A 21,980-nucleotide genomic window follows, 5' to 3' on the forward strand; every position below is an offset into this window, starting at 1 on the left:
CCGTGCTCGAGGGGCTGCCTCACTCTCTCAGCCCCTGCCCCCGGTGCGGGAGTGGGGCACGGCTCTGCGGACAAAGATCCCGCTCCCGGGGTGTGAGCTGCCCTGCAGACCTGGGCGTCAAGGGCCAGGCTGGTCCCCTGCAGTGGTCCAGCCACGGGGGGGTATGGGGGGGGGGGGGTATGTCCTGCCAGCTGTGGAAACGTGGGTGGTGGTCTCGGGTGGTGACACGCTGCGGAGCCGTGCAGAGAGCGGCAGGGCTCCCGAAGAGCGGGGCCCTGCGGAGGGGCAATGCTCGCCGGGCCCCTGAGGTCGGGATGGCTGGCGGGAGCCGTGCCGTGTGGCGTCCCGGCCAGCCGGACCTTCCCCGCAGGAGCTGCCTCGGGCGGGAGCGGCGCCGCTGCCCGACGCCTCGCGCCGGTCCTCCAGCCCCGGGCCGCACCGCGACCGAGCGGCGCCGTCCCGCCCGTCCCACGAGCCGGAGCCCGGCGGCCCGGGGGGACGCCGGCCCCCGGGCAGAGCCCGCCGGAGGCCGCGGGGGCCCCGCCGGCGAGCGGGGCCGCCTCGACCCCGCGGGGCGGCGGTGGGGGCGCGGACGAGCTCTCCGGCCTCCCGCCCGGCCCGGGGCTGGCGACTGAACCGCGGGGGCCGGTGCGGCTGCTGCTCCCGCCGCGGAGCCGCCGGCGCCGGGCCGCGCTCCTCGGCCTCCCCTGCGGGCTGCGGGGCCGCCCCGGCGGGGGGCCGCCCTCCGCGCCCCGCCCGCGCCGGCAGCTGCCGCCGGGCCGGGCCGGGCCGGAGGAGCGGGACGCGGGCCCTGGGCCGTGCGGGCCCCTCCGGAGCAGCGCGTCGGGGCTGCGGGACGCCCTGCTGCGGGCGGCGGCGCGGGCGCTGGGGGCCCCGCGCACCGACAGCGACGGGCGCTGCGCAGGTGAGCGGCGCCGCCGGCCCCCGCGCCCGGTGCCCGGTGCCCCGCCGCCGCCTGACGGCCGCGCTCGCCTACAGGGACGCTGCCGCAGCTGCTGCTCTGGTGAGTCGGGCCGCCGCACGGCCCCGCCGCTCCCGCCGCTGCCGGGGAGCCCGGTCCCCGCCCCGCTGGGGCCGCCCGAGGCTCGGCGGGGTGGGCTGCGGGCCGGCGCCGGAGAAGCCCGCCGCGGGACACGGACAGGGGAGCGGGGCTGCTGCGCCGGGGCGGCTCCGGACCTGTGCCCCGGCCAGTCCGGCAGCACGGCGGGAGCCGCCGCTCCTGGGGGCGGGGCGGGCGGGGCCAGGCCAGGCCATGAACCGTGCTGGCTGCCCCGGCGGGACGGGATGGGACGGGACGGGACGGGACGGGACGGGCGATGAGCCGTGCTGGGCGCCCCGGTCACGGGCCGGGATGGGACGGGCAGTGCGGGCACCTGGCCCGCAGACAAGGGGTTCCTCCGAGGCAGAGCGGTGCTGGGGCTGCCCCGGGCGGCGCGGTTACTGATCCGGTCTCTGCCCTCCAGGGGCTTCCACCACAACCTCAGCTGGGACGCCCGCGGCCTGGGATTCGCGGCCGGGGTGCTCCCCGCTCCGCCGCCCCTCCCCGGCTGCCTCCAGCCTGTCCTCCGGGCAGCAGCTTCTGTGCCCCAGAGCCAGCCCTTGCTCCTGCCCCCTGTTCTGGAGGCTGTGTGCAATGACAGCATCCCCGGGCTGCCGGGTGTCTCCAACTTCACGGTCTACCTCTACTGCAATCTCTTCAACAGTTCCCGGGGCTCCGGTCAGCGCCCAGGGGACCTGGGGGCTGCCTGCTCCAATGCAGCCTGGTACCTCTCTGCGGGTGATGGAGGCTCAGCATGGGCCCGGGCCTGCCGGGAGCGCTACCCTGCCCAGTTCAACAGCACTGTCTGCAGCAACACCTCCGTGAGGGAGACCCCTGGGCCCCAGCAGGTCCTGCTGGAGCAGCTCTGCGCCGACCTGGCCCGGGGCCTGGCAGGGGCCCGGCCCCCCAGCCGCAGTGCCTGCCCGTTGGGTGCGCGCTGGGAGGATGCCTGGAGCTGCTTCCTCGGAAGCCGCGTGCTCTGGGGCGCCCGGCTCTGCGGCAGCGGGAGCCGCGAGTTGCTGCCCACTGACCTCCGGGCCTTGCTCTCCCAGCTGTGCGGCGGTCCCCAGCCCCAGGCACAGATGCCCAGCACCTCAGAGCCTGGGGGCACAGACCCCTGCTCCTTCAGGGCCCAGAGCCTGTGGGCACGGGGGAACACTGGCCTCTTGGAGCTGTGCAGGACTGTGCCTCCCAGCTGCTTCCAGGAGCTGGCGTGCACCAATGCCTCCCTCCTGCAGCTGCTGGGGCATCCCCAGCCTGTGGTGGGGGTGCACTGCCAGGGCGCCCTGCCCGGGGGACACTGCCTGCTGAAGCAGCTCCTGGCACTCCTGCCCCTGCACCCCAGGCTGGACGCTGCAGAGCTCTGCCCAGACCCGGCCGCCTACCTACGGGGGCTGGCCTCGCAGCTCCCACAGTGCCAGGAGGAGGCTCCAGGCTGGGCCTCCCACGTGAACTACCTCCTGCGCCTGCTCGACCGGAGCCTGGCCCTCTCCAGACGAGAGGAGGCTGGGCAGGCAGCTGGGAAGCAGCTGAGCGACGCCATCCTCCTCTCCAGTCTCCTGGACAACACATCCTTCTGGGGTTTGCTCAGAGCGAACGCATCTAGAGGCATCCTGCGAGCTGTGGGCCAGTACCTGGGGTGGGAGCACAGGGCGTCGGCCAAGAGGGAGCTGCTGAGCTGCTTTAGTGTGAGTTGGGCAGCGCTGAGGGGGCGAGTGAGGGCCTCCTTGGGTGCAGGACAGCGGTCAGGGTGCCAGACCCGGGGACCACTCCCACCAGCTGCGGGGTCTGGGCAGGGTGCAGGTCCCAGTCCTGGGGTCTCTGTCCAGTGCCAGCCATGGTGGGAGCAGGACCAGCTCATGCGGTCTGCTCAGCCACCAGTGGCTGGGAACGGTCAGTCCTGGTTTGGGGTGTCAGGGCTGTGACTTGGGGTGAAGCCACAGCAAGGCTGCCCCAGACCTGCTGTGGGGTACTGGGCGAGGAGCTCTGGGGAAAGGTCTGGGCCGGGACACAGGGAGTGCAGTCCTGCTCTCTCCTGCAGGCTGTGCTCTGGGACCTGCTTCAGGACAGCGAGGGTGCTCCCACCTTGGACATCCTGGCGCAGGTATTGCCCTACCCAGCCAGGCCGGTTCCTGGCCCACGCAGGATCCTGCGGAGCAGAGGGCTTGCCTGCCCCTTGCGCTCCCATGGCCTGGGTTCCTGCTGCTGGTTGTGCTGAGCTGTGGCCTCCCCGCAGGAGTATCTGCAGATGCCAGAGGAGAGCTTCCAGGGACTGCTGCTCACGGCGGGGCCCGAGGCTGTGCAGCGCTTCCTGGCCCTGCTGCACCGCTCCTGGCACCGGCTGCGTGGGGAGGTGGTTAGAGGGACTGGGATGGGGCAGGGTGTGCAGAGCCCATGTGCCGTGGTTGCAGAGCCTGTGTGATGGGAGGGGAAGAGCCCGCGTGTGGGGGGCGTACACCATGTGGGGGTACAGCCACATACAGGGGTGTAGACCTTGCACAGGGCAGGTGGAGAGGCCATGCTTGCAGGAGTCCAGAGCTCCCATGTGTGAGGGGTTGCAGAGCCCATGCCCAGGGTGTGTGTGTGCAGAGCCCAGGCGTGCAGAGCCCGTGCATGGGGGTGCTCTCCTGGGGCACGGCTGGGCGGCACTGGGCCTGTGCTGGTTCCTCAGGGCTGTGTCCTGCCAGAGTTGGGGCTCACGCAGCTTTGCAGGTGCCGTCACCCACGTCCGGGGAGGAGGCGCTGCCGTTGCTGGCCGTGCTGCTGCTCCGTGGATTGCCCCATCTCACCCCCCAGCTGTTTGTCAGCCTGTCGCAGTTCATCCCCTTCCTGGCCGTGTCTGACATCGCGAGGCTTCCGCCGGCCCTCCTGGCCAACGAGAGTGTGTAAGCGGCACTGGGTGCCTGGGTTGCCCGCACGCATGGTGTGGCCAGCTCCGGCCTGTGCCCTGCATTGCCATTGCTTGCAGAGACCCCATGGTGCCCTGTCCCCTGCAGAGCTCCAGCCCAAGCAGGCCATGCAATAGCCATGCAGAAGGCCTCTAAGTGCCCCTGGGTCTTGGGCTCTGTGGGGCACGTGCTTGGTGATGGTGTCTGGGGTGCCCTTTGAGGTGGGTTCGTGGTGCGGGCCTGGGAGGTTTCTCTGTAGCTGTGTCTCAGCACTCTGTCCCCACAGCCTCGCCGCCTTGCGGACTCACAGCGCCCGCCTGACGCGGGGGCAGAAGGCCGCCTTTGCCAGGCGCCTGCTGCAGGCCCCCTTCCTCGGGGCTGTGCCCACGTGGCCCCTCGGCTTCCTTCGTGCCGTCCTGCCGCTGCTGCCCCACTTGCCGCTGCGCTGCTTCCTGCAGCTCACTCCCCAGCAGGTGGGATGTGAGCCCCGTGCCCTCGCGCAGGCTGTTCTGCCCAGCCAGTGTGCCCTCACCCACGGCAGGCAGGGATCCCAGCCCTGCACCCAGCAAGCTGGGAGCCCCGCACCCTCGGCCCTGCCCACAGCAGGCAGGGATCCCTGCGCCCCCGAGCTGGGAATCTCACCCTGCCCAACCCTGCACCCCTGATCCTGCACCCCCCTGGCTGGGACCCCTGTATGCCCTTCCTTGGCCCTGCATGCTGAAGCCACAGCCCTGGCTGGGAGCCCCAGGTCTGGTCAGGAGGCCTGAGCCAAGTCTCACCTTTTGCCTGCCCAGATCTGGGGGCTGGGGGATGGCTGGCAGCTGCTGCGGCTGGGGCTGGTGCAGGGCCGCCATGTAGCAGGCAGCCTGGCAAACAGGAGCCATGCCGCTGGCCCCGAGCCCGGGCATAGGTGAGCATGATGGGGGCTGCCAGTGGCGGCACAGCCGTGCTGCAGGCTGGGCTGGTGCAGAGCCTTGGTCCTGCTGCGAAGGCTGTGGCCTTGCTGCAGAGCGGGCCTGAGATGGGTGCTGGCAGGGCTGCCCTTGCCCGCTAACAGGCTTTTTCTGTACAGGCTGGGGACCCTTGCCTGCTTCTTGAGCCCCAAGGACCTGCAGGACCTGGCATGGCTGCGGGACCCCCGGGGGGCAGTGGAGCAGAGCCTGCTGGCGTGTGCAGCTGCAGGGACCCTACAGCAGCATGGGCGGGTGAGCCAGCCCCCTGGGAGGGATGCGTGGGCTGTGCCAGGCCACCCCAGGGGCACCTCGTGGATGGGCAACCTGCGGGGCTCCGCTCCCATCCCCTTGCTCTCTCGGGGAGCCTGGCCACAATGTGCCAGCACAAATAGGGATGCCAGGGCAGCAGCTCCCAGTCAGGCAGCACATCAGGCCAGGCACCAGCACCAGCTCCACTTTTGCCCTGTGGCTCCTCCTGTGACAGGGGCTGGGGCAAGCTGCCCACCAGCCCTAGGCTCACAGCCTCTCCTGCTCCGTGCTGGCAGGTCATGCTCGCCCTGGCAGACTTGCTGCGCTCCACCAGCCTGGCCACGGTGAGCCCTGGGGAGCTGCCAGCATGGAGGGGCGTCCTCCCTGAGATGGGAGTGGGCTTCCTGCAGCGCCTGTCAGCTGCCCAGCTGAATGCCCTCCTGCCCCAGCTGCGGCCAATGCAGCTGACACGTGCCCAGGTGAGTCCAGCTTGGCTGCAGACACCCTGGGCTGGGGGGTCCCCGAGCCCAGGGCACTGTCAGAGAGTCGAGCGCAGTGCAGCCAGGCAGCCTCCGAGCCTCGCGCCCTGCCCCTGCCAGGGCTATGCTGTCACTGCTGACCACCACTGCCTTGTCCTGCCCCCAGGCATCCTTTCTGCTTGCATGGGCTGTCCAGAGGGACAATGTGAGTGTTCGAGGTGCCTCTGCAGGAAAAGGATGGGCTGCGGGTGCTTTGCCCTGGTGCCTGAGGGCAGCCCCAGATCTCACACACCCACGCCTGCCTGGGCTGCCTCAGGGTCCCTGTGCAAGGTGCAGCCCTGCTGTGGCACAGCTGCCCCAGCAAGGCTAGCACATTTCTCTGCAGGTGACAGCGGGGGAAGCAGCCAGGCTGTGTCCCCTCCTGCCAGGCCTGGGACCCACGTTGCTGGCAGCCGTCCTGGCCCCACTCCGGGTCCAAGGCTGCGCATGCCTGGGGCCAGCCCTACCCCTGCTCTCAGCAGCGCAGACGGCATCCCTGCTGCAGGCTCTGCAGCCCCCGGACGGCTGGCCCCACTGCCTCCTGCCCCTGCTGCCCCTCCAGCTCCTGCGTCGTGGTGCCCAGGCTTTGCGGGGGGCTCTGTGGGACCTGAACCTGCCCTGGTCCCCGCAGCAGGTCAGAGGCTGGGCACAGGGCTGTGGGGGAAGGTGCTGCCCCCCTGTGCCTCCCACAGCTGCCCCCCCCAACAGGCCCAGCTCCTCTGGAGGGAGGTGGGAGCCAGCACTAACCGCAGCCACCACACTGCTGGGTGAGAGCAGCCCACCCAGGCTGACCAATGGGCACCAGCTGGGGCGTGGGGTTGGGGACGTCTGGGAGCATCCTCTGGGGTCCCACAGAGGGAATGGAGCTGGGAGAGGGCTGGGTGCCCTGGGCAGGAGGCGGGAGCCTTGGCAGGGCCCTGGGCAGGGTTGAGCGGGTCTCTATGGGACTGGGGGTGGTGAAGCCCCGACAGGGTCTAACGCCGTCATCCTGCAGTGCCCTGGGCTCACTGGTGGTGGGCATGAGCTGCGTGGCGCTGCAGGAGCTGGGCCGGGAGGATTTCCTGGGGGCTCTCAGGACCCTTTATGTGCAGCCTCGCTCCCTGCCTGCCAGCCTGGTAAGGAGGAGGCTCTGCAACCCCTGTGGCTCGCAGGCAGCCTGTCCCTGTCCTGCACTCAAAGCATGGTGTCCCCAGAGGCGCTGCGTGCAGGAGGAGGTGCTCAGGCGTCCTGCGCTCTCTGAGGAGGAGATGGCATGGCTGGGACCTCGGTTCCTCATGGAGTTGCCGTAGGTGTCAGGAGCAGCTGGCCCTGGCATGCAGGGCCCTTTCTGCTCCCATTGCCCCCTTTCCCTGTGGTGGGAAAAGCACTGCCTGCTGGCCTACAGCCCCCTCTTTGGGCCCATCACCATCCTTGTGTCTCCAAGGGGCCAGTAAGCCCCCCTGCCTTGCTGACCCTGCATGTGGAGCAGGGACTGATGGCAGGAGCCCTCAGCAGGCACCACTGCCCTCCTGGCACCCCCAGCCCCTGGTCCTCCCTGGGGGCAGCCCTAGGGCCAGGCCCTGCCTGGTGCCTGGGCACCCCTGCTGTGAGAGGGGGTCTGCAGGATTGGGCTTAGTGCCCCATTCATCCCTGGGCAGAGCAGCCCCTTGCCCTGCAGTGCCTAGCTGTGCTCTGGCTCCTGCAGGGCAAAGCTGGTGGAGACGCTGCCTGATGCCATGATGCGGCTGGTTCTGGACCATGCAATCCGCCAGCCCCGCAGCCTGCTGGCCCTGCCGGCTACCCGCCGGGCAGCCCTGGCCCGTGGGGCCCTGCGCTCCCTGGTAAGGGCAGGGAGCCTAGCACGGGGCGCAGGGAGGTGCAGCCACCTGCCCTCACTCCTCTGCTCTCCCTCCTGCAGCGGCTCCCAGCAGGGACAGAGCTGGGTGGGGAGGACCTGGACCGGCTGGGCCCGCTGGTGGGGTTCCTGGGCCGGGAGACTGTGGCCCGTGTCCAGCCCCAGAGCCTGCTGCCACGGCTGGGGGACCTGCAGGACACCTGCCTGGCTGCGGAAGCGGGTGCCGAGCTGGGGCGGCTGCTGCTGTCGGAGCAGGCGCTGGGGTAGGTGGTGGCCAGGGGGGCATGGGGCCCTGCCAGTGCCACCTTGACGCCCGCTCCTGCAGGACCCCGCCAAGCTGGCGCCTGCCCACCCTGCAGCAGCTGGGGCGCCTGGTCTTCCTGCTGCCCCTCGAGAGCCTGCGTGCCATCCCCCGGGTGAGCACCATGTCCCATCCCACTGCCACCGCACTGCCCCATGGCTGGTCAGGCCCCGGCCCCTCCACCTGGTCCTGGAGCTGTGTCATGCCCACCAGTGCCCCATCCCCCTGGCTGTGCTGTCTCCACCAGTACCACATCCTTGTGGCCGTGCCATCCCCAATGGTGTCCCACCCTTGTGGCTGTGCTGTCCCTGCCGGTGCCTTGTCCTTGTGGCTGTGCCAACCAACCCATCAGCACTCTTGCCCCTGTGGCTGTGCTGTCCTTGCTGCTCCCCTGGGCCTTTCTGCTGGTGGGGTCTGTCCTGGTCCCTCTCTCCACGTCCTCCCAATGCTGCCCCAGGACTTGCTGAGCAGAGACACGGTGGAGCAGCTGCTGCAGAGCCAGCGGGACTGGGATCAGAGCGAGCTGGGACGCCTCTGCCACCCCCCTGGCACCCTGGGTGAGAGCCCCAGCCCGCAGGAAGTGCTGGTGGCCCCGCTGGTGGCAGCTGCCGGGCCAGGGGAGCGAGGTGAGACCGTGCACTCCCCCCCTCAGCCCTGTCCCCGCTCGTGCACCTCCTGTCCCTGGTGCTCTCCCATGCCCTGCCCACACACTTTGTGCCCCCCTACTGCCCATGTTCCCCATGCTGTTCCCTCCCTGGGCTGGCCCTATGTCCCCAGTGCCCAGTGTCCCCATGCCAACTCCTCCCCGGCTGGTGTGTCCCCCTCGTGCTGGGGCCAGCCAGCTCAGGCCAGCTCTGCAGCCCCCGTGCCCAGCTGTGCCGACATGCGTGCCACCTTCCCTGTGGTGTGGAGTGCAGCCCAGCTGGCCGCCATGGCCCCCCAGCAGCTGGAGGGCTGCCTGGGGCTGCTCAGCCAGGACACGGCACTGCGCCCCGACCAGCTCCGGGCTGTCCTGGGCCAGGCCCGGCGGGTGAGGGGGGACATGGACAGGGTTGGGGGGGCACATGGGGGGCCGTGCTGGTGGGGGTGGTGGGGCTCTGCTGGGCTGGGTGGGCTCTGCTGGCCCTGAAGGGGAGGTGCTGGATGTGGGGAGCTGTGCTGGCCTGGGGGGGAATGTCCTTGGGGGGGCTTTGGTGGCCTTGGGGGGCTGCCTGTGGGCGGGCTGTGCTGGCCTTGTGGCGGTTGTCCTTGGGGGGCTGTGCTGGCCTTGGGGTCTGTCTGTGGGCAGCTGTGCTGGCCTTGGGGGGCTGTCCATGGGGGGGGCTATGCTGGTGCTGCCTGGCAGCGCTGGGTTGGGGGCTGCCGACAACTCGTGGAGCTGCTGGTGCTGCAGCTGTGGGGCAGCACCGGGGCGCTGGAGCCAGCCCAGATCCTGCGCCTGGGCCGGCTGGCCACCCAGCTGGGCGAGCCGGAGCTGCGGGAGCTGCTGCTTCCTGACTGGGGGGTCCTCTCTGCCCTGGGGGAGCTGGACAGCTGGTCACCCCAGCAGGTGAAGCCCTGGGGGCAGGGGCAGGGGGGAGGGGAACAGGGGGTGGATGGTCCCCGTGATGGGCTCTCCCCCAGATGCGGGCCGTGGTGTCCACCTTCCTGCGGCAGCATGGGGTGAGCGCCCAGGACCTGGGGCTGCCTGAGCTGGTGGCACTGGGGCACCTGATCTGCGGGCTGTCAGCGGCTGAGCTGCGGGGCCTGGACAGCCAGGAGCTCAGGTGGGTGTATGCCCACGGGGAGTGCGGGCCAAGCCCCGGTCGGGGGCCAAGCCCCGGTCAGGGACCAAGAGGAGAGGAGCGGGCACCACCCGCTGCCCTGGTACAGACAGCAGTGTTGGGCCCAGCACATGGCTACCTGATGCTGCCTGCTCCCCACAGCAAAGCTGCTCCTTTCCTGGGCTCGCTGAGCCTGCGCTGCACGGAGCAGCAGGCGGAGGTGCTGGCCGCCCACCTGACCTCCAATGCTGCCTTCGGCCCGGCCGCCACCTGGGGACCCGAAATCTTCGCAGAGGTCGGGACGCTGGCAGGTGAGGGCTGGGACGGGGCCATGCCCTGCGGTTGCTGCTGCCTGCCCTGCTGTCCCCTGCGCCCAGGGACAGCGTCCTGACCCTGCCCTCTGTGACCCAGCTGGGCTCCCAGACATCGTCCTCTCTGCGCTGGTCCCTGAGCAGATCTGGGCCCTCACGCCCCGGGCCATCGCTGCTGTCCCAGCACCCAAGTTCGCAGTGAGTTCCTGGCATCGTCCACTGGCACGCTCAGCCAGGGCACGCATGGGACTGTCCCCCTGCATGCAGGGGAAGGGGGATTCCTGGCTGGGCCAGGGTGGTGGGATGCCCCCTAAGCCAGACACTGAGGCATGGAGGTGGGATGTGTCCTGGCTGCACTGAGGAGCTGGTGCAGGGCATCGCCATGGCTGGCTGCCCTCTCCCCGCAGGTGGTGTTTGGCCCAGCTCAGCTGCACACCCTCTCCAGCACCCAGGCTGCAGCTGTCACCCTGGGGCAGCGCCAGTGGCTCAGCAGCGCCCAGCGCCAGGCCCTGGCCAGTGCTCAGCACGAGGGACAGGCTGCCCAGGACGGCCAAGGTGAGAGTGGCTGGGTGGCTTCTGTCCCCACGCAGCACCCTGCCTGCCTGCTGTGGGCAGCTCTGCCCGGTCGCCCTTTGTCCGTGCTCTGCACCGCTGGGCTCAGCATGGGCACCCTGGGATGCTGGGAGGGCTCAGGTTGTGCAGGGGTTTGGCCCCAGAGCCTGCAGCACTACCCCGCGGGGAGGCTGGCCTGGCTTCCTGCCCAGCTCATACTCCCTCTCGGCCGAGTCCCATCCCACCTCTGCCCGGAGTCCTCCCTGCTGCTACCCCCTGCCCTAAACCCATGTCTTGAACGGCAGCTCTGGGGGCAGCAGCAGAGGGTGCTGTCCCTGCCCAGAACTGTGCACATGGGGGGTTGTGTGCACACTTGCGAGCTCTCTGAGGGCTCCCAGCACGTGAGCCCTTCCACGGAGTGCCGGCGCGGGCATGCTCAGCACTGATAGTGCTTTCTCTCCTGCAGGCAGGAGTGGAGCCAGGCCCCAGTCTGGCTTCAGCTTGGTTCTCCTCTTCTGCCTGACCCGCTGCTTTCTGTGAGCATCCCAGTAATAAACTTGTGATGCACATAAGCAACGAGCTCTGCTCCCTGGCTGCCTGCAGTGACACATGGCCCCAGAGCACCTTTCCCTCCCTGGCTTTGACTGTCCCAGCAGCTCCTGGCACCCTGCAGGAAGATGCCCCCCAGCCCCAGCTCCCTACCCACACGCAGTCCCTTGTGGCCCCTCAGACCATGGCAGCCCCAGCAGCCCCCCAAGCCCTTTCCCCAGGGAAGCAGTGGCTCAGGGAAATCCCGGGGAGGGCTGCTTAGGGAAGGCACAGGAAACCCAGACCTGGGTGGGTGCCTTTCTGCAGGGACACAGGGCACTGGGGACATCAGTGGGGTGGTGGGTGCTGGGGTAAGGAGGAGACTGAGCCATGGCTACAGCAGCGCATGTTTATGGGGTCTGGCCTGGCGCGTTGCAGGTAACAGGACACAGCGACATGCTGGGCACAGAGATTGTGTAAGCTATGGGGGGAGCTGGGTCCCGTGGGGCTGGCGCTACCTTGGTCCAGCTCAGTGCCGGAACTGTGGCACCGGAGAGGGAATACGGATGTCCTGCCCCTTCTCCAGCCGCCGCTCACAGTCAATCAGGTAATTCACACCATCTATCACCAGCTGCACCAGCTCCACCTGCACCAGAAGCACATGCATCCTGACTCGGGGGCTGTTCTGGGAGCCATGCCAGCAAGGCACCTGGCTGGCCCCACTGCGTGAAGGGAAGGCGCTGCCATTCCCAGCACCCATGTGCTGGTCCCAGCACATGGCCCCAGAGCTGTTTGGGTGTTGTGGGCCTGTCAGGCACACACACTCCAGAACGTCCCTCCCCAAAAGCAGCTCTGCCCAGCACCCACCTCTGACTTCCCCAGCCGGTCCAGGTTGGAGATGTCGAAGACGCTGCCAGTAGCCGCGGTGTCCACACCACCCGTCCCACGCTTCTGTAGCCGGAGGTTCTCCAGGATCTTAGGGAAGCGGCTGTCCTGGTGCCCAGAGAAGATGTCAGCGCTCAGTGGGACTATCGGCAAGGGAGCCAGGGCTCTGCTGCCAACCGTTCCCTGGGGCAGTCCTTCTGCTGCTCACGGGACTCCGTCACCAGTCTCATAATCCCCACAGGGAGCCCTGCCCTGAGCAGAACCAGGTTAACACCTGGGTCCCTGGCCCCTCCAGCTGTGGATGCAGGCAGGGGCTGGACCATACGCTTCCCGGCGGAGCCTGAGTGAGGTCCAGGGCCGGGCGCCACGCAGTACTGCACCTCTCGCACGGCTGGGCTCCCTGTGCCCTGGCAGCCAAGGCTCCCCACAGACCTGGCCTGGCTCCCCACAAAACTGGCCATGGTAATACCTTGCTGAGCAGCGGCAGCTTGATGTGGACTCCTGCTCGCAGCCCAGTGCCCAGGTTGGAGGGGCAGGTCAGGATGTAACCCAGCCGCTCATTCCACATGAACTCCCAGCCTCGCTCCTGGATTAGCCGCTCCACCTGGGTTAGAGGCACAAGCAGCTGTTCAGCCCCCAGCCATGGGGTGCCCAGCTCTTGGCATGGCAGCACCACCCAGCCCTGGCCAAGCACAGAGGGCCAGCCCCGCAGTGGCCCTGCTTGCCCCTGTCCACCTATCTGCCTGTCCACGGGGCTGGCGCAGCAGGGGCTGGTGGATGCTCACCTCCTTCAGGCCCCGACAGAACCGCTCGAAGACGCGCTTCATGTTGCCACCCTTCTCCATGGAGATGATGCGGGTGTGGTCCTCCTCATTGATCCAGATCAAGAAGGTCTTCTCATTGTTGTGCCTAGGGACAGGGCACTGTTGGGCTGCACTGGCAGCCAGCAGAGGCCCTGTGCCCACCCAGCCACCCATGCCAGCCCTGGCCATGCCCCTTCTGCCCCTGTGACCATAGGGCCAGTGCTGCCCCACAGTCCCGGTGCTCTGCCTGCGCCCATGGCTGGGAGCTCATTGCCAAAGCACAGCCTGGCAGCAAGGCAGACAGCCAGGAGATGCGCCTGGAGATGGGCCAGCGTTCATCCACATGAGCCGCTGCGGGCAACGGGTACTGGCTCCAGTGCCATGGGCACAGGCAAGCACTGCAGGAGGAGCAGCACAGTGCCAGAGTGGTGGCAACCCTGCCTAGACTGGGGACAGCAGCACAGCTCCTGCACCATGCAGGCAGCAGGAGGGGGCTGTGAGGCGTGGGGTGCATGTTGGGGTGCTAGGTTAGGGGGCTGCTGGAGCTGGGGACCATGTGTGCTGTGGAGGTTTTTTCCATGAGGCTGCTATAAAGGTGCCGTGCCAGCAAGGGCGGCGTGGGCGAGTGAGTGCATGTGCCGGCTGTCACTCTGCAGGCACGTGGGATGCTGCGCGGGATGCTGCATGGCTCTGCAGAGATGCTGGGAGGGAGCAGTACGATGCAGTCATGGCAGGGTGAGTTTGGGGGCATGTAGAGCGTGCAGAGAGCTAGGAGGAGTGCTGGGGATTGCCTGGAGAGCAGAAGGCAGTTGCAGGTTTTTGGCAGCCTAGAGTGCAAGGTGCTGCAGGATGGTGAGAGCGGGCGTGATTGACAGCAGGGGTGGGCGCCAAAGTCCCAGTTCTTAGGAGGATGCTGTAGTTTGTGTATGGAGCATCTGGCTGCTGACTGCAGTGCACAAGGGGGTCTCAGGTCAGGCCACAGAGCCCAGGATGAGCACAGCCCAGGGGTGCTGGTGCCACATGCGCTGGCATCTGTGGTGCAGTGAACATGGGGAATGCGGGTGGTGGGGCTGGGGCAGCCAAATGGAGCAGAAGCATCCCCTGCCTTTCTGCCCTCCTGACTCCCTGATGCCGGGGCAGATCCTCACCAGATCCCTCGGGCGTCGGGCCAGTCCCGGGCCATTCCTGCTGCCGTCAGGAGCGGAGACACCGGCTTGTCGAAGAGGAAGTGGTCCTGGAGGGAGGCAGAGTGTGTGGGCTCACCAGGGCTGTGTGGCTGGTGCCAGGGCACCCTGTCTTACTGGTCCCAGCTTGCCATGTAGGTGATGCACCACAGCTGTCCCAGGGAGGGCAAGCTCACTTGCCATCTCCACCTGTGGGCAGGAGTCCCTACCTTCCTGGCCAGGGAGGCAGAAGGCTGCTGGTGCACAGCCCACCCTGTACCAGGGGCTGGTGGGGCATGGGCCATGTCCTACAAGCCTGCCTTCCCCTGGGCACAGGCAGTGACACGGGGCAAGGGCCAGAGGGGGCTGTGAGCTGCTGGGGCTGTGTTCAGCAAGCTCCATCCTCCCCTGGCTTGGGAGGGCTGAGCAGCACCGTAAGCACCCTCTGCACTGCAGGGTGGCCTCACTGGGGAAGGGGGTCCTGGTCCCACGGGGCAGCGGGGCTGGGAAAGGAGGATACAGCCGCCCGGAGAGGCGATGCCGGGGAAGGGGTTCTGCTCTGTGGGCACCCAGGGTGGCTGGCCAGGAGCTGCACTGACTCACGTCAATAAGCTGCTGTTGCTCCTTCTCTGTCATCTCACTGAGGCGGTAGTACCGGCCTGCCAGGTCTCCAGTGAGGCCGCTCAGTGCCTCCACGGCCACCTTCTCCACCTCTCGCCGCTCAGCACGGGTGCAGGCTGGTGGCAGGCTCAGCCCGCGGATGCTGCGCCCAGTCCGGACCCGGGATGAGAGCACGTAGCGCTCATCAAAGTGGCCAAACTTTATCTGGAACAGACAGGAGCCATGGTGTGCTTATGGGTCGGCACTGGTGCTGGCACGGCCCTGTCCCCTGAGGCCTGGGGAAGGGGCCCCATGTGCAGCACTGCTGCCTGGCTTGCACACCTTGGTGGCATCCAGGTCTGTGACGTGCTTCATGGTGCGGGGATTGTATCCGTTGTGCCGCTCCAGAATCACAGGGTCAAACAGGTCAGCAAACACCTGGAAGGAAATGGTATGATGTGCAGCACTGCAGACCCAGTGCCCAATGAAGCCCCTGCCATGAGCTTGGCACAGTCCTGCTGCCAGTGTGGGGGACGTGGCAGCAGGGGGGCTGCAGAGGGTGGCTGGGGGCCACTGTGCATCCTGCAATGCAATAGCAATCCATGGGGCTGAGACTGCCTGGGCAAGTGGGGGGTTCAGGGGCAAGGAGGAGGAGGTGCGGGGCTCTAGAACAGCTGCTCTGAAGGAGCCCTGTGTCCCACAGGGACATGCTGGGGCCAGCCAAGGGGCCTCTCCAGCTGCCCAGGCTGGGCAGGAGGAGGAGGCCAGTAACATGCCAGGCTGCTGGATGTCCTGCAGGTACCGGCACTCCTCTGGCTGCTGCAGGCACCCTGGAGAGCCTGGAGCATGGCAGGGCTCCGGCCACCACTCACCTCATAGCTTTCTTCATCGCCAGCTACCATGCCCACAGTTTTGATGAAGGGGTGGCCGGGGTTGTCGACACCCGTCTGGATGCACTGGTCCAAGGTCCAGCCATTTGGGGTTGCTTTGTCACAGAGCCTGGCATAGATGGCTGGTGTCATGTTGCTGGCCATGCAGTTGTTGTGCTTCCGCAGGTCTGGGTACTCGGCACTGTGGGAAGAGAGACCGATGAGTCCTTTGGGGACAGGGACCCCAGCACTTGTGCCCTTGCCCCACAGAGACCCTCAGGACAGGCATGGGCAGGGGAGCTCTGGGGAGGGACGTCAAGCTGCTCTGCTTATCCACACCAGCAAAGGCCAGCCAGGAGCGGGAAGGCAGTTATGGGCATCGCACAGCGAGGGCAGAGAGCAGCCTGAGCCGAGGGCTGACATTGCCACAAGGACAAGAATGCATGACCAAATCTGGACTGGTTGTTAGGGTGCGGCTCCTTATCAGCCCCGTACCGGGCGAGCAGCAGCAGCCACGTCAGCCCCAGTGCACAGGCAGCTGGTGGGAGCCTGTGCGCTGAGCCGCCAGAGCAGCTGGGCCGCGGAGGTGGGGGTCTTGCTCCCCTTCTCCCTGGGGCTGCCCTGACACCAGCCCAAATGGAGGGTGGCTGCTCCCGCTGCCCCTTCTGCCCAGCACTCTGGGGTCTGCCGGTGCAGTGAGTGGGGGAAGCAGGGCACGCTGCCTGTGGGGGCCCTGGTATGTCTGACCCCTGGGCCCCAGCCAGGCACCCTGACCCCTGTCCCTCCACCCCCTGGATGCCGCGGGGCAGGAGATCGGCTGACCCCGATCTGCAGCCGGTGGGAACCGCACTGCTCTGACGCAGTTTATTGTATTAGGGGGATGCTTTCCCCTAATCAGCTTAGTGGGAGGCCGTCCCCTGACCTCATTCCCACTTTAGCCAGGCTTTGTGCTTGTTCTGCGCTCAACGGGGAGACTGGCAGGGCAGGACCTCAACAATGCTCTCCTTGGACAAATCCCTCCTGCTGGGAGGTGGTGCCTCCGGTTGCCTTAGTGGGACACGACTGGCCCTTGTCAGCCCAGAACACCTGGCTGGTGGCTGGAGGGGGTCCTGCAGCCCTGGGGACACCTGTCTCCTCTCCCTGGAGGGGTGCTGCCTTGGGGGTGGCACAACTTGCAGGGGAGGTCCATGTGGGAGCAGAGGTGCTGGGGCTAGTGCAGGTCCAGGTTGGTGGGAGCAACAGCCAGCCACCATCACCAGCAGCAAGTCCTGGCACCCTCCTGGTGCTCAGGTCCTGCTCCTGGGCTGAGCGTCTGCACAGGGTACTGGGTCCAGCTGTCAGCACCCGGCCCCCATACTGCAATGTAGAGTGCTGTCACTGCTGCCACCTCCTCCCCTGTGTCTGCAGGCCAAAGAATGTGCGTTGGCCCTTCGCCTACAGCTCGGCTACTGCTTGTGGCTTCCTGTGCTTTGCAGAAATAAAGGGAGGTAGGGCTTACATTGTCTGCTCTGCGTAGGGGAGCACTGGCGGCTCTAGCCTGGACCGGTGCAAGGAGGCATTTGCTTCAGGCAGGAACTCTTCCCAGGCTGTGGAGGCTGAGGGCTGCTCCCCCAGCCCACACACATATCCGTGCTGTGTTGAGATGCTCCAGTTCAGAGGCTGACCCGTTGTATATGGGATGCAGCCTGCTGCAGCCTCCCCCTCTGCTCCTGCCCCTGCTGTCAGCTGGCTACTGACCCACGTCTCCCCAGGGAGACACAGTCTCTTAAAAAGCATTTGCTGATCAGAATAGGACACTTGGACAGGTTCCTCCTCTGCCCCCATCATGGCCAGTGCTGCCTGGTGTGCCAGGACCACAGCCTGCTGAGCTTTCCACCCTGGTGGCAGCAGACTACATCCAGAGAGCCAGCATAAGGGAAGCAAGCTAACTTCCAGTAAGCAGAAGATTGCTGTAGGTTTAAGCATGCTGTCTGCTACGGGCAGTCCACACCTTCACTGAGGCATTCAGAGTCCAAAACCCTGAGACTCCTGCCTCTTCCTGCAGGGTCTGTACCTTCTGCAGTGCTAATTTAGCTCCTGGTCCAAATGCACCCTCCCCCAGAACAGCCCCCACCATGCTGGACACACCTCCGGGGTGTCCAGGTGTCCTCTACCACAAGCATGAAGGTGACACTGCACTTGGCCTTACTCAGGCTGCCTTCGTGCCTTTGTCTTGGTCCCCAAAGCTGGTTTTAAAATTATGACCCTTTCAGCACCATATTTCGTTCCCAGTGCTACGACGCTGAGCGATAGGGTGGGCTCCCCCCCGGCCGCAGAGGCTGGAAGTGTCTTCAGTGGAAGGTGGATGTCTGCCAGGAGCGCGACTCAGCACGGGCATCTCGTTACCACCCGCGCTGTCCCATGAGGCAGCTCAGCGCTGCTGTCCTGCCTGTGACCTCGGGTTGCAGTTGCCTGCAGCAACTGCCCTCTCTGCCCTTGTGCCAGGAGGTGCTTCACCTGGGAGGAGACCTGGTAAGCGCCTGGCAGGTATTATTAGTCCATCTACTGACTGGACAGCCTCTCTGGGAGCGGCCACCCATTGTGTCTCTCCGCGGCTCTTCACCGCTAATCCAGCAGCCTCCAGCGCCCTTCCTGGCGTCACCGCCACTGCGGGTGCCCACGCTGGCGGCAGTGCCTACTGCACGCGGCCTCTGGAGAGACGCGTGGGTGTGCGTGGGGTGAGCGGTGCGGACCCTGTGCGGTGGCGGCGGGCGGGAGGAGCTGTGTGCCAGCAGGTTGCTGCAGGCAGCGGAGCATGCGGCTTGTTTATGCAGGGAGGAGGGGGCTCGGGCTTTGTGTGGAGATGCTTTGGCAGGGAGCCCCAGCGTGACCATCCAAACGTGGCGCCGCGCCTTATGTGGGACTCCGCCTTGGCAGCAGGCACACCCGTGCCCACATCTCCCCTGGGGGGGGGGGCGGTGCCCCCCCCCAGCATGGCCATTTGCACTGTGGCAGAGTGGGGTGCCACTCAGATCCTTCAAGGCTGTTTCCAATGTCTCTTGTTATTTAACTTAAAGACTAGAGGAGCAAAATCCCCAGGCAGGTTGACTTGCCCCCGCAGAGTGGGATGCTGCTGCTCACCCCTGGGGCTCTGTCCAGGCTCTTTTCAGTTGTCAGCTCTGTCACAAAATCATTCCCAGCTGAACAGACCCTCCCAGGAAGCTCATTTTAGAGCTTCTCAGCCACATCCCCTACCTTGATTTCATCTCCTCCTCCAGACTCACTTCAGCCCCCTCCTTCCCACAGATGGTGCCTGGATGTTCCCCCAGCCCCATCCCTGGTTTCAGCATCAACATTCTGACCTGCTGTTTTTCCCCAGCCACCGATCCTGCCACAGCAACACCTTTGCAGCACGGGCAGCGTGGCCCCTGCCCCTAGTCACAACAAGGATACAGCTGGTGTTTTGTGTGTGCAAGGGGACACTTGTCTGTCCAGGTTTAGCAAGGACAGGCCAGGTCTCCCCAGGTCCCGGTGCCCTTGCCTGCAGGAACAGGACACGAGCAGAGTGCCTGCCTTTCTCACGCCAGCCAGCAGGTCTCACAGGTCCCGGTGTTTTTCCCCCACCGTCCTTACTCCGTGAAGACCTGATGTCTGTGGCCCTGCAGTTGTTCAGAAAGCTTGAAAATACAACCCTCTTGGGAGGTGAATAAACAATAACATCCAGCCTTTATCATTCTTCAAACTCACTCCATTTCTGTCCCCTCATTTCTGTGGCCTGACCCAGCATGTCTGAGCCCCAGCGCTGGCTCTTGGCACACAGCTTTCTGCACTAGCAGGGCTCTCAGCCTGCAATGCAGCGCAGTGCCACTCTCTAACTGCACGGTGTTTGGTGCAGGGATCACAGCAGCTGCATGTGTTCGGAGCAGTAATGTGCTGCCTCCTTCCTCACTCCGCTCCTTCACTGTGCACAGTCTCTGCTGGCATCAGGATGGGGAGGAAAACCTGCTCCTCGCTTTCCTGACCTGCCTCTGAGCTGTGCCAGGCCAAGGAGCTGGTGCCAGTGCAAGGCGGAAGGACCGGCCGGCGGCCACCACATCCCTCTCCCCTCCCGGCCCTGACCCTACCCTGCCTAGTCCTTGTGAGGCACAGGCACCTCCTGCCTCCAGCCCTCATCTTGCACCTTGGTCCTCCATGCTCCTTAGGGCCAGGCAGCGTGGGCGCCAGGCAGGACCCGCCTCCACCTCTCCTGGTCTCAGGGCCTCCATTTCCTTTTTGCTGTCGTGAGTGGCGGTGAGCGGAGCAGTGGTAACGCCTCTACCTGCAGCAGCAAAGCGCCTGGCCCTCTTGGGGCCTGGCCGGGCTCCCCAGGGTAGCCCTTGGCAAAGAGCAGTTCAAAGGGGGAGTGACATGAGACCTCCCGAGCTGGAGCTTGAACCTTAGCACCACTCTGCAGCTGTGACACTTATCTGGCTTAAGGGATCAGGCACAGGTTTTGAAAATAGGGCCAGCGGCTCTCGCAGAGCCAGCATTACCCCAAAAGCACCCCTAAGCCAGGCCACGGCCATGCATGTGCCCGTCTGGCCTGGCTCGGCTCCGTGCCCGCCTCCCAGAAGTCCTGGTTGCACATCTCAGGGCTCAACTTCATCTAAAATTTACCCGCAGGCTGTGGGCTGTCTGCCCAGCACCTGCGGGCCCCCCCCAGTTCTCCCTTAAGATGGAAGAGCGAGGACCTGCCAGGGAACCTTTTCTTTTAAATACAGAAGTCCCTGTCCCGAAGGCAGGCGCGTGGGAAGGCTGGTACAGCCAGATGGGGTCGGGCCAGGAGCTGCCGCCAGCCCCCAGGGGCTGCCGAGGGGCCTCTGTCTCTGCTCTGACACCGGCTCTTGCAGACGGAGCTCCTGGGTGTTGCGCCAGGAGGAGAAAATGAACCCTTTTGCTCCGTCCTGTTCCCACCAGGACATTGGCAAGTCTTTCCGGCTCCTGCGGCAACTGGGCCGAGCCTGGGGCACGTCCTCACCGGCGCTGGCTGGCCCGGGGATGCTGCCCCGTCTCCCCGGCAGCCCCCCGCCCCCCCGACAGCCGCGAGAAGTCCCCCCCCAGACCCCAGCCCTGCCGGCAAGCACTTGTCCCCGTCCCCCTGCTGCTCCCGCCTGCCCCGGGCTGGCGGCGCAGCGGCGCGTCCCGGCGCTCCGCGACCGCCCCAGGGCCGGGGGCAGTCCCGGGACTCCCAGCTCGGACGGCCGCCGGAGGGCCGCCGGCGCCCGGAGCCGGCCCCCGGGCACGGGGATGCGCCCGTGGAGGACCCCGCAGCCCGCCCGGCCCCGGCTCAGCGTGGGGCCCGCGGCAGGAACCCCCCGGCCGCCCGGCCGGCGCGAGAGGGCCCGGCCCACAGCCCCGGCGAGCCAGGCTCCGCGCCCCGCCGGCCCCCGCGGGTCCGCGCCCAGCGCCCCCGGCGCGACGGCTGGGGCCGCCCGGCCCTCGGGGAGGCCGGGCCGGGCGGGGAGGCCCCGCCGCGGCGGCGCCGGGGCCCTTGGGCGCGGGACCGGCGGGGCCCGCGGCGCCGGCGGCCCGAGGCTGGGCGGCTCCGTCCAACACGGCCGAGCCCGCGCCGCCCGGGGCCGGCGCGGGCCCGGTTCCTGGGCGTCCCGGTCACCCCCGCCCCGCGGACAAGCAGCATCCGGCCCCGCCGGCCCCATGAGCCGCCCCGGGAGCCCGGCCCCGGCTGGAGCTCGGGGGCAGCTCCGCGCCCTCCTCAGTGCCGGTGGTGCCGCAGGGACCGGCCCCCGCCCGCCGCCCCCCGCACGTTGCGCCCCCGCCGCCCGCGCCCGGTACCTGGGCGGGTAGCGCCGCCGCTGCCGGTCGCCCGCGCTGACCGTGTCCCGGGCGAGCAGGAAGCCGGCGGCGAGGGAGCCGGCGCCCACCATGGCCAGGAGGCCGGCGGAGCGGCGGGCGGAGAGGGCGCGAGCGAAGGTGCTGGCCATCGCGGAGCGGCGGCGCGGCGGAGCGAGCGCGGCGGGGCCGGCAGGCGGACGTGATGGGAATGGGAACGGGAACGGGAACGGGAATGGGAACGGCAGCGGCGGCAGGGTGCGCGAGGGGCGGGGAGCCGGCCGGGCACGGGGGGGGCCGCAACGGCACCGCCACCTGCTCGGCCGCCCCGCCCCGCCCCGCCCCGCCCCGCCCGCCGCACGGGGGCCGCAACCGCCGCCGCCTTCAGCACCGCGCGACGGACAGCGCCGGAGGGGCGGCTGCGCCCGGGCCCCGGGCCCCGGACCCCGGGCCCTTGGCTCCACGGCACGGCACGGCACGGCACGGCGCGGCCCGCGGCGGCGAGGGTGCGGCCGGGGCAAAGTCCGCGCACCTGGAGCCGGGAGCGGCGGGGCGCGGACCGCGGGAGCGGTGGAAGCGGGTCCCCGGAGCGGCGCATGGGATGCGGCCCGGGATGGGTCGCGGCGGCCGGCGGCCAGGTCGCGGCGGCCCGGCATGGCGCGGGCGGCGATCGTCGCCCCTCCCGCCGCGCTCCGTGCCGCTGCCCGGCGCCGGGTGCTCCCTCCGCTGTCCCCGCCCGCCGGGACAGGCCGGTCCGCCCGCCCAGCCCGTGCCCGCGGCCCCGGCGGGGCCGCACCGGCGGGGCAGGGAGCGCGCCGCGTTCCGCCGCCGCAGACCCCGCGGGACGGGAGGGGCGGCGGGCGCTGCTTGGGGCGCGCCGCCCGGCTTCTCCGGC

The 21,980-nt window shown here is 67.8% G+C and overlaps 2 protein-coding genes across 2 annotated transcripts; one reads left to right on the forward strand and one right to left on the reverse strand.

The window, feature by feature from the left end:
* The first annotated feature begins 288 nt into the window (after positions 1 to 288).
* On the forward strand, positions 289 to 10,993 carry STRC (stereocilin). Its single transcript, XM_075044017.1, has 23 exons — positions 289 to 925; positions 1,406 to 2,748; positions 3,102 to 3,164; positions 3,297 to 3,478; positions 3,544 to 3,945; positions 4,235 to 4,421; positions 4,743 to 4,858; positions 5,021 to 5,153; positions 5,447 to 5,629; positions 5,796 to 5,834; positions 6,015 to 6,302; positions 6,377 to 6,435; positions 6,663 to 6,953; positions 7,353 to 7,488; positions 7,566 to 7,765; positions 7,828 to 7,918; positions 8,261 to 8,833; positions 9,197 to 9,352; positions 9,427 to 9,569; positions 9,729 to 9,877; positions 9,978 to 10,075; positions 10,285 to 10,432; positions 10,896 to 10,993. The coding sequence occupies exons 1-23, from the start codon at positions 289 to 291 to the stop codon at positions 10,967 to 10,969; spliced, it is 5,691 nt and encodes a 1,896-aa protein (XP_074900118.1). The 3' UTR covers positions 10,970 to 10,993.
* A 370-nt stretch (positions 10,994 to 11,363) lies between these two features.
* CKMT1A (creatine kinase, mitochondrial 1A) lies at positions 11,364 to 21,259 on the reverse strand. Its single transcript, XM_075044781.1, has 9 exons — positions 21,089 to 21,259; positions 15,281 to 15,479; positions 14,751 to 14,846; positions 14,412 to 14,633; positions 13,794 to 13,879; positions 12,628 to 12,751; positions 12,312 to 12,446; positions 11,825 to 11,950; positions 11,364 to 11,603 (listed from the first exon to the last, which is right to left on the reverse strand). Exons 1-9 carry the CDS (start codon positions 21,235 to 21,237, stop codon positions 11,487 to 11,489), a joined length of 1,254 nt encoding a protein of 417 aa, XP_074900882.1. The 5' UTR covers positions 21,238 to 21,259; the 3' UTR covers positions 11,364 to 11,486.
* Positions 21,260 to 21,980: the final 721 nt, after the last annotated feature.

The sequence above is a fragment of the Buteo buteo genome, chromosome 13, assembly GCF_964188355.1.
Source record: "Buteo buteo chromosome 13, bButBut1.hap1.1, whole genome shotgun sequence".
NCBI lineage: Eukaryota > Metazoa > Chordata > Aves > Accipitriformes > Accipitridae > Buteo > Buteo buteo.

Excerpts from the sequence above, each read along its gene's own strand:
- STRC (XM_075044017.1), top strand. The coding sequence starts at position 289 with ATGCTCGCCGGGCCCCTGAGGTCGGGATGGCTGGCGGGAGCCGTGCCG. Across the intron at positions 926-1,405 it reads CAGCGACGGGCGCTGCGCAG|ACAAGGGGTTCCTCCGAGGC; the intron begins GTGAGCGGCGCC and ends CCTGGCCCGCAG. Across the intron at positions 4,422-4,742 it reads TGCAGCTCACTCCCCAGCAG|ATCTGGGGGCTGGGGGATGG; the intron begins GTGGGATGTGAG and ends TTGCCTGCCCAG.
- CKMT1A (XM_075044781.1), bottom strand. The coding sequence starts at position 21,237 with ATGGCCAGCACCTTCGCTCGCGCCCTCTCCGCCCGCCGCTCCGCCGGC. Across the intron at positions 15,480-21,088 it reads CGGCGGCGCTACCCGCCCAG|TGCCGAGTACCCAGACCTGC; the intron begins GTACCGGGCGCG and ends CTCTTCCCACAG. Across the intron at positions 11,604-11,824 it reads ACCGGCTGGGGAAGTCAGAG|GTGGAGCTGGTGCAGCTGGT; the intron begins GTGGGTGCTGGG and ends CTTCTGGTGCAG.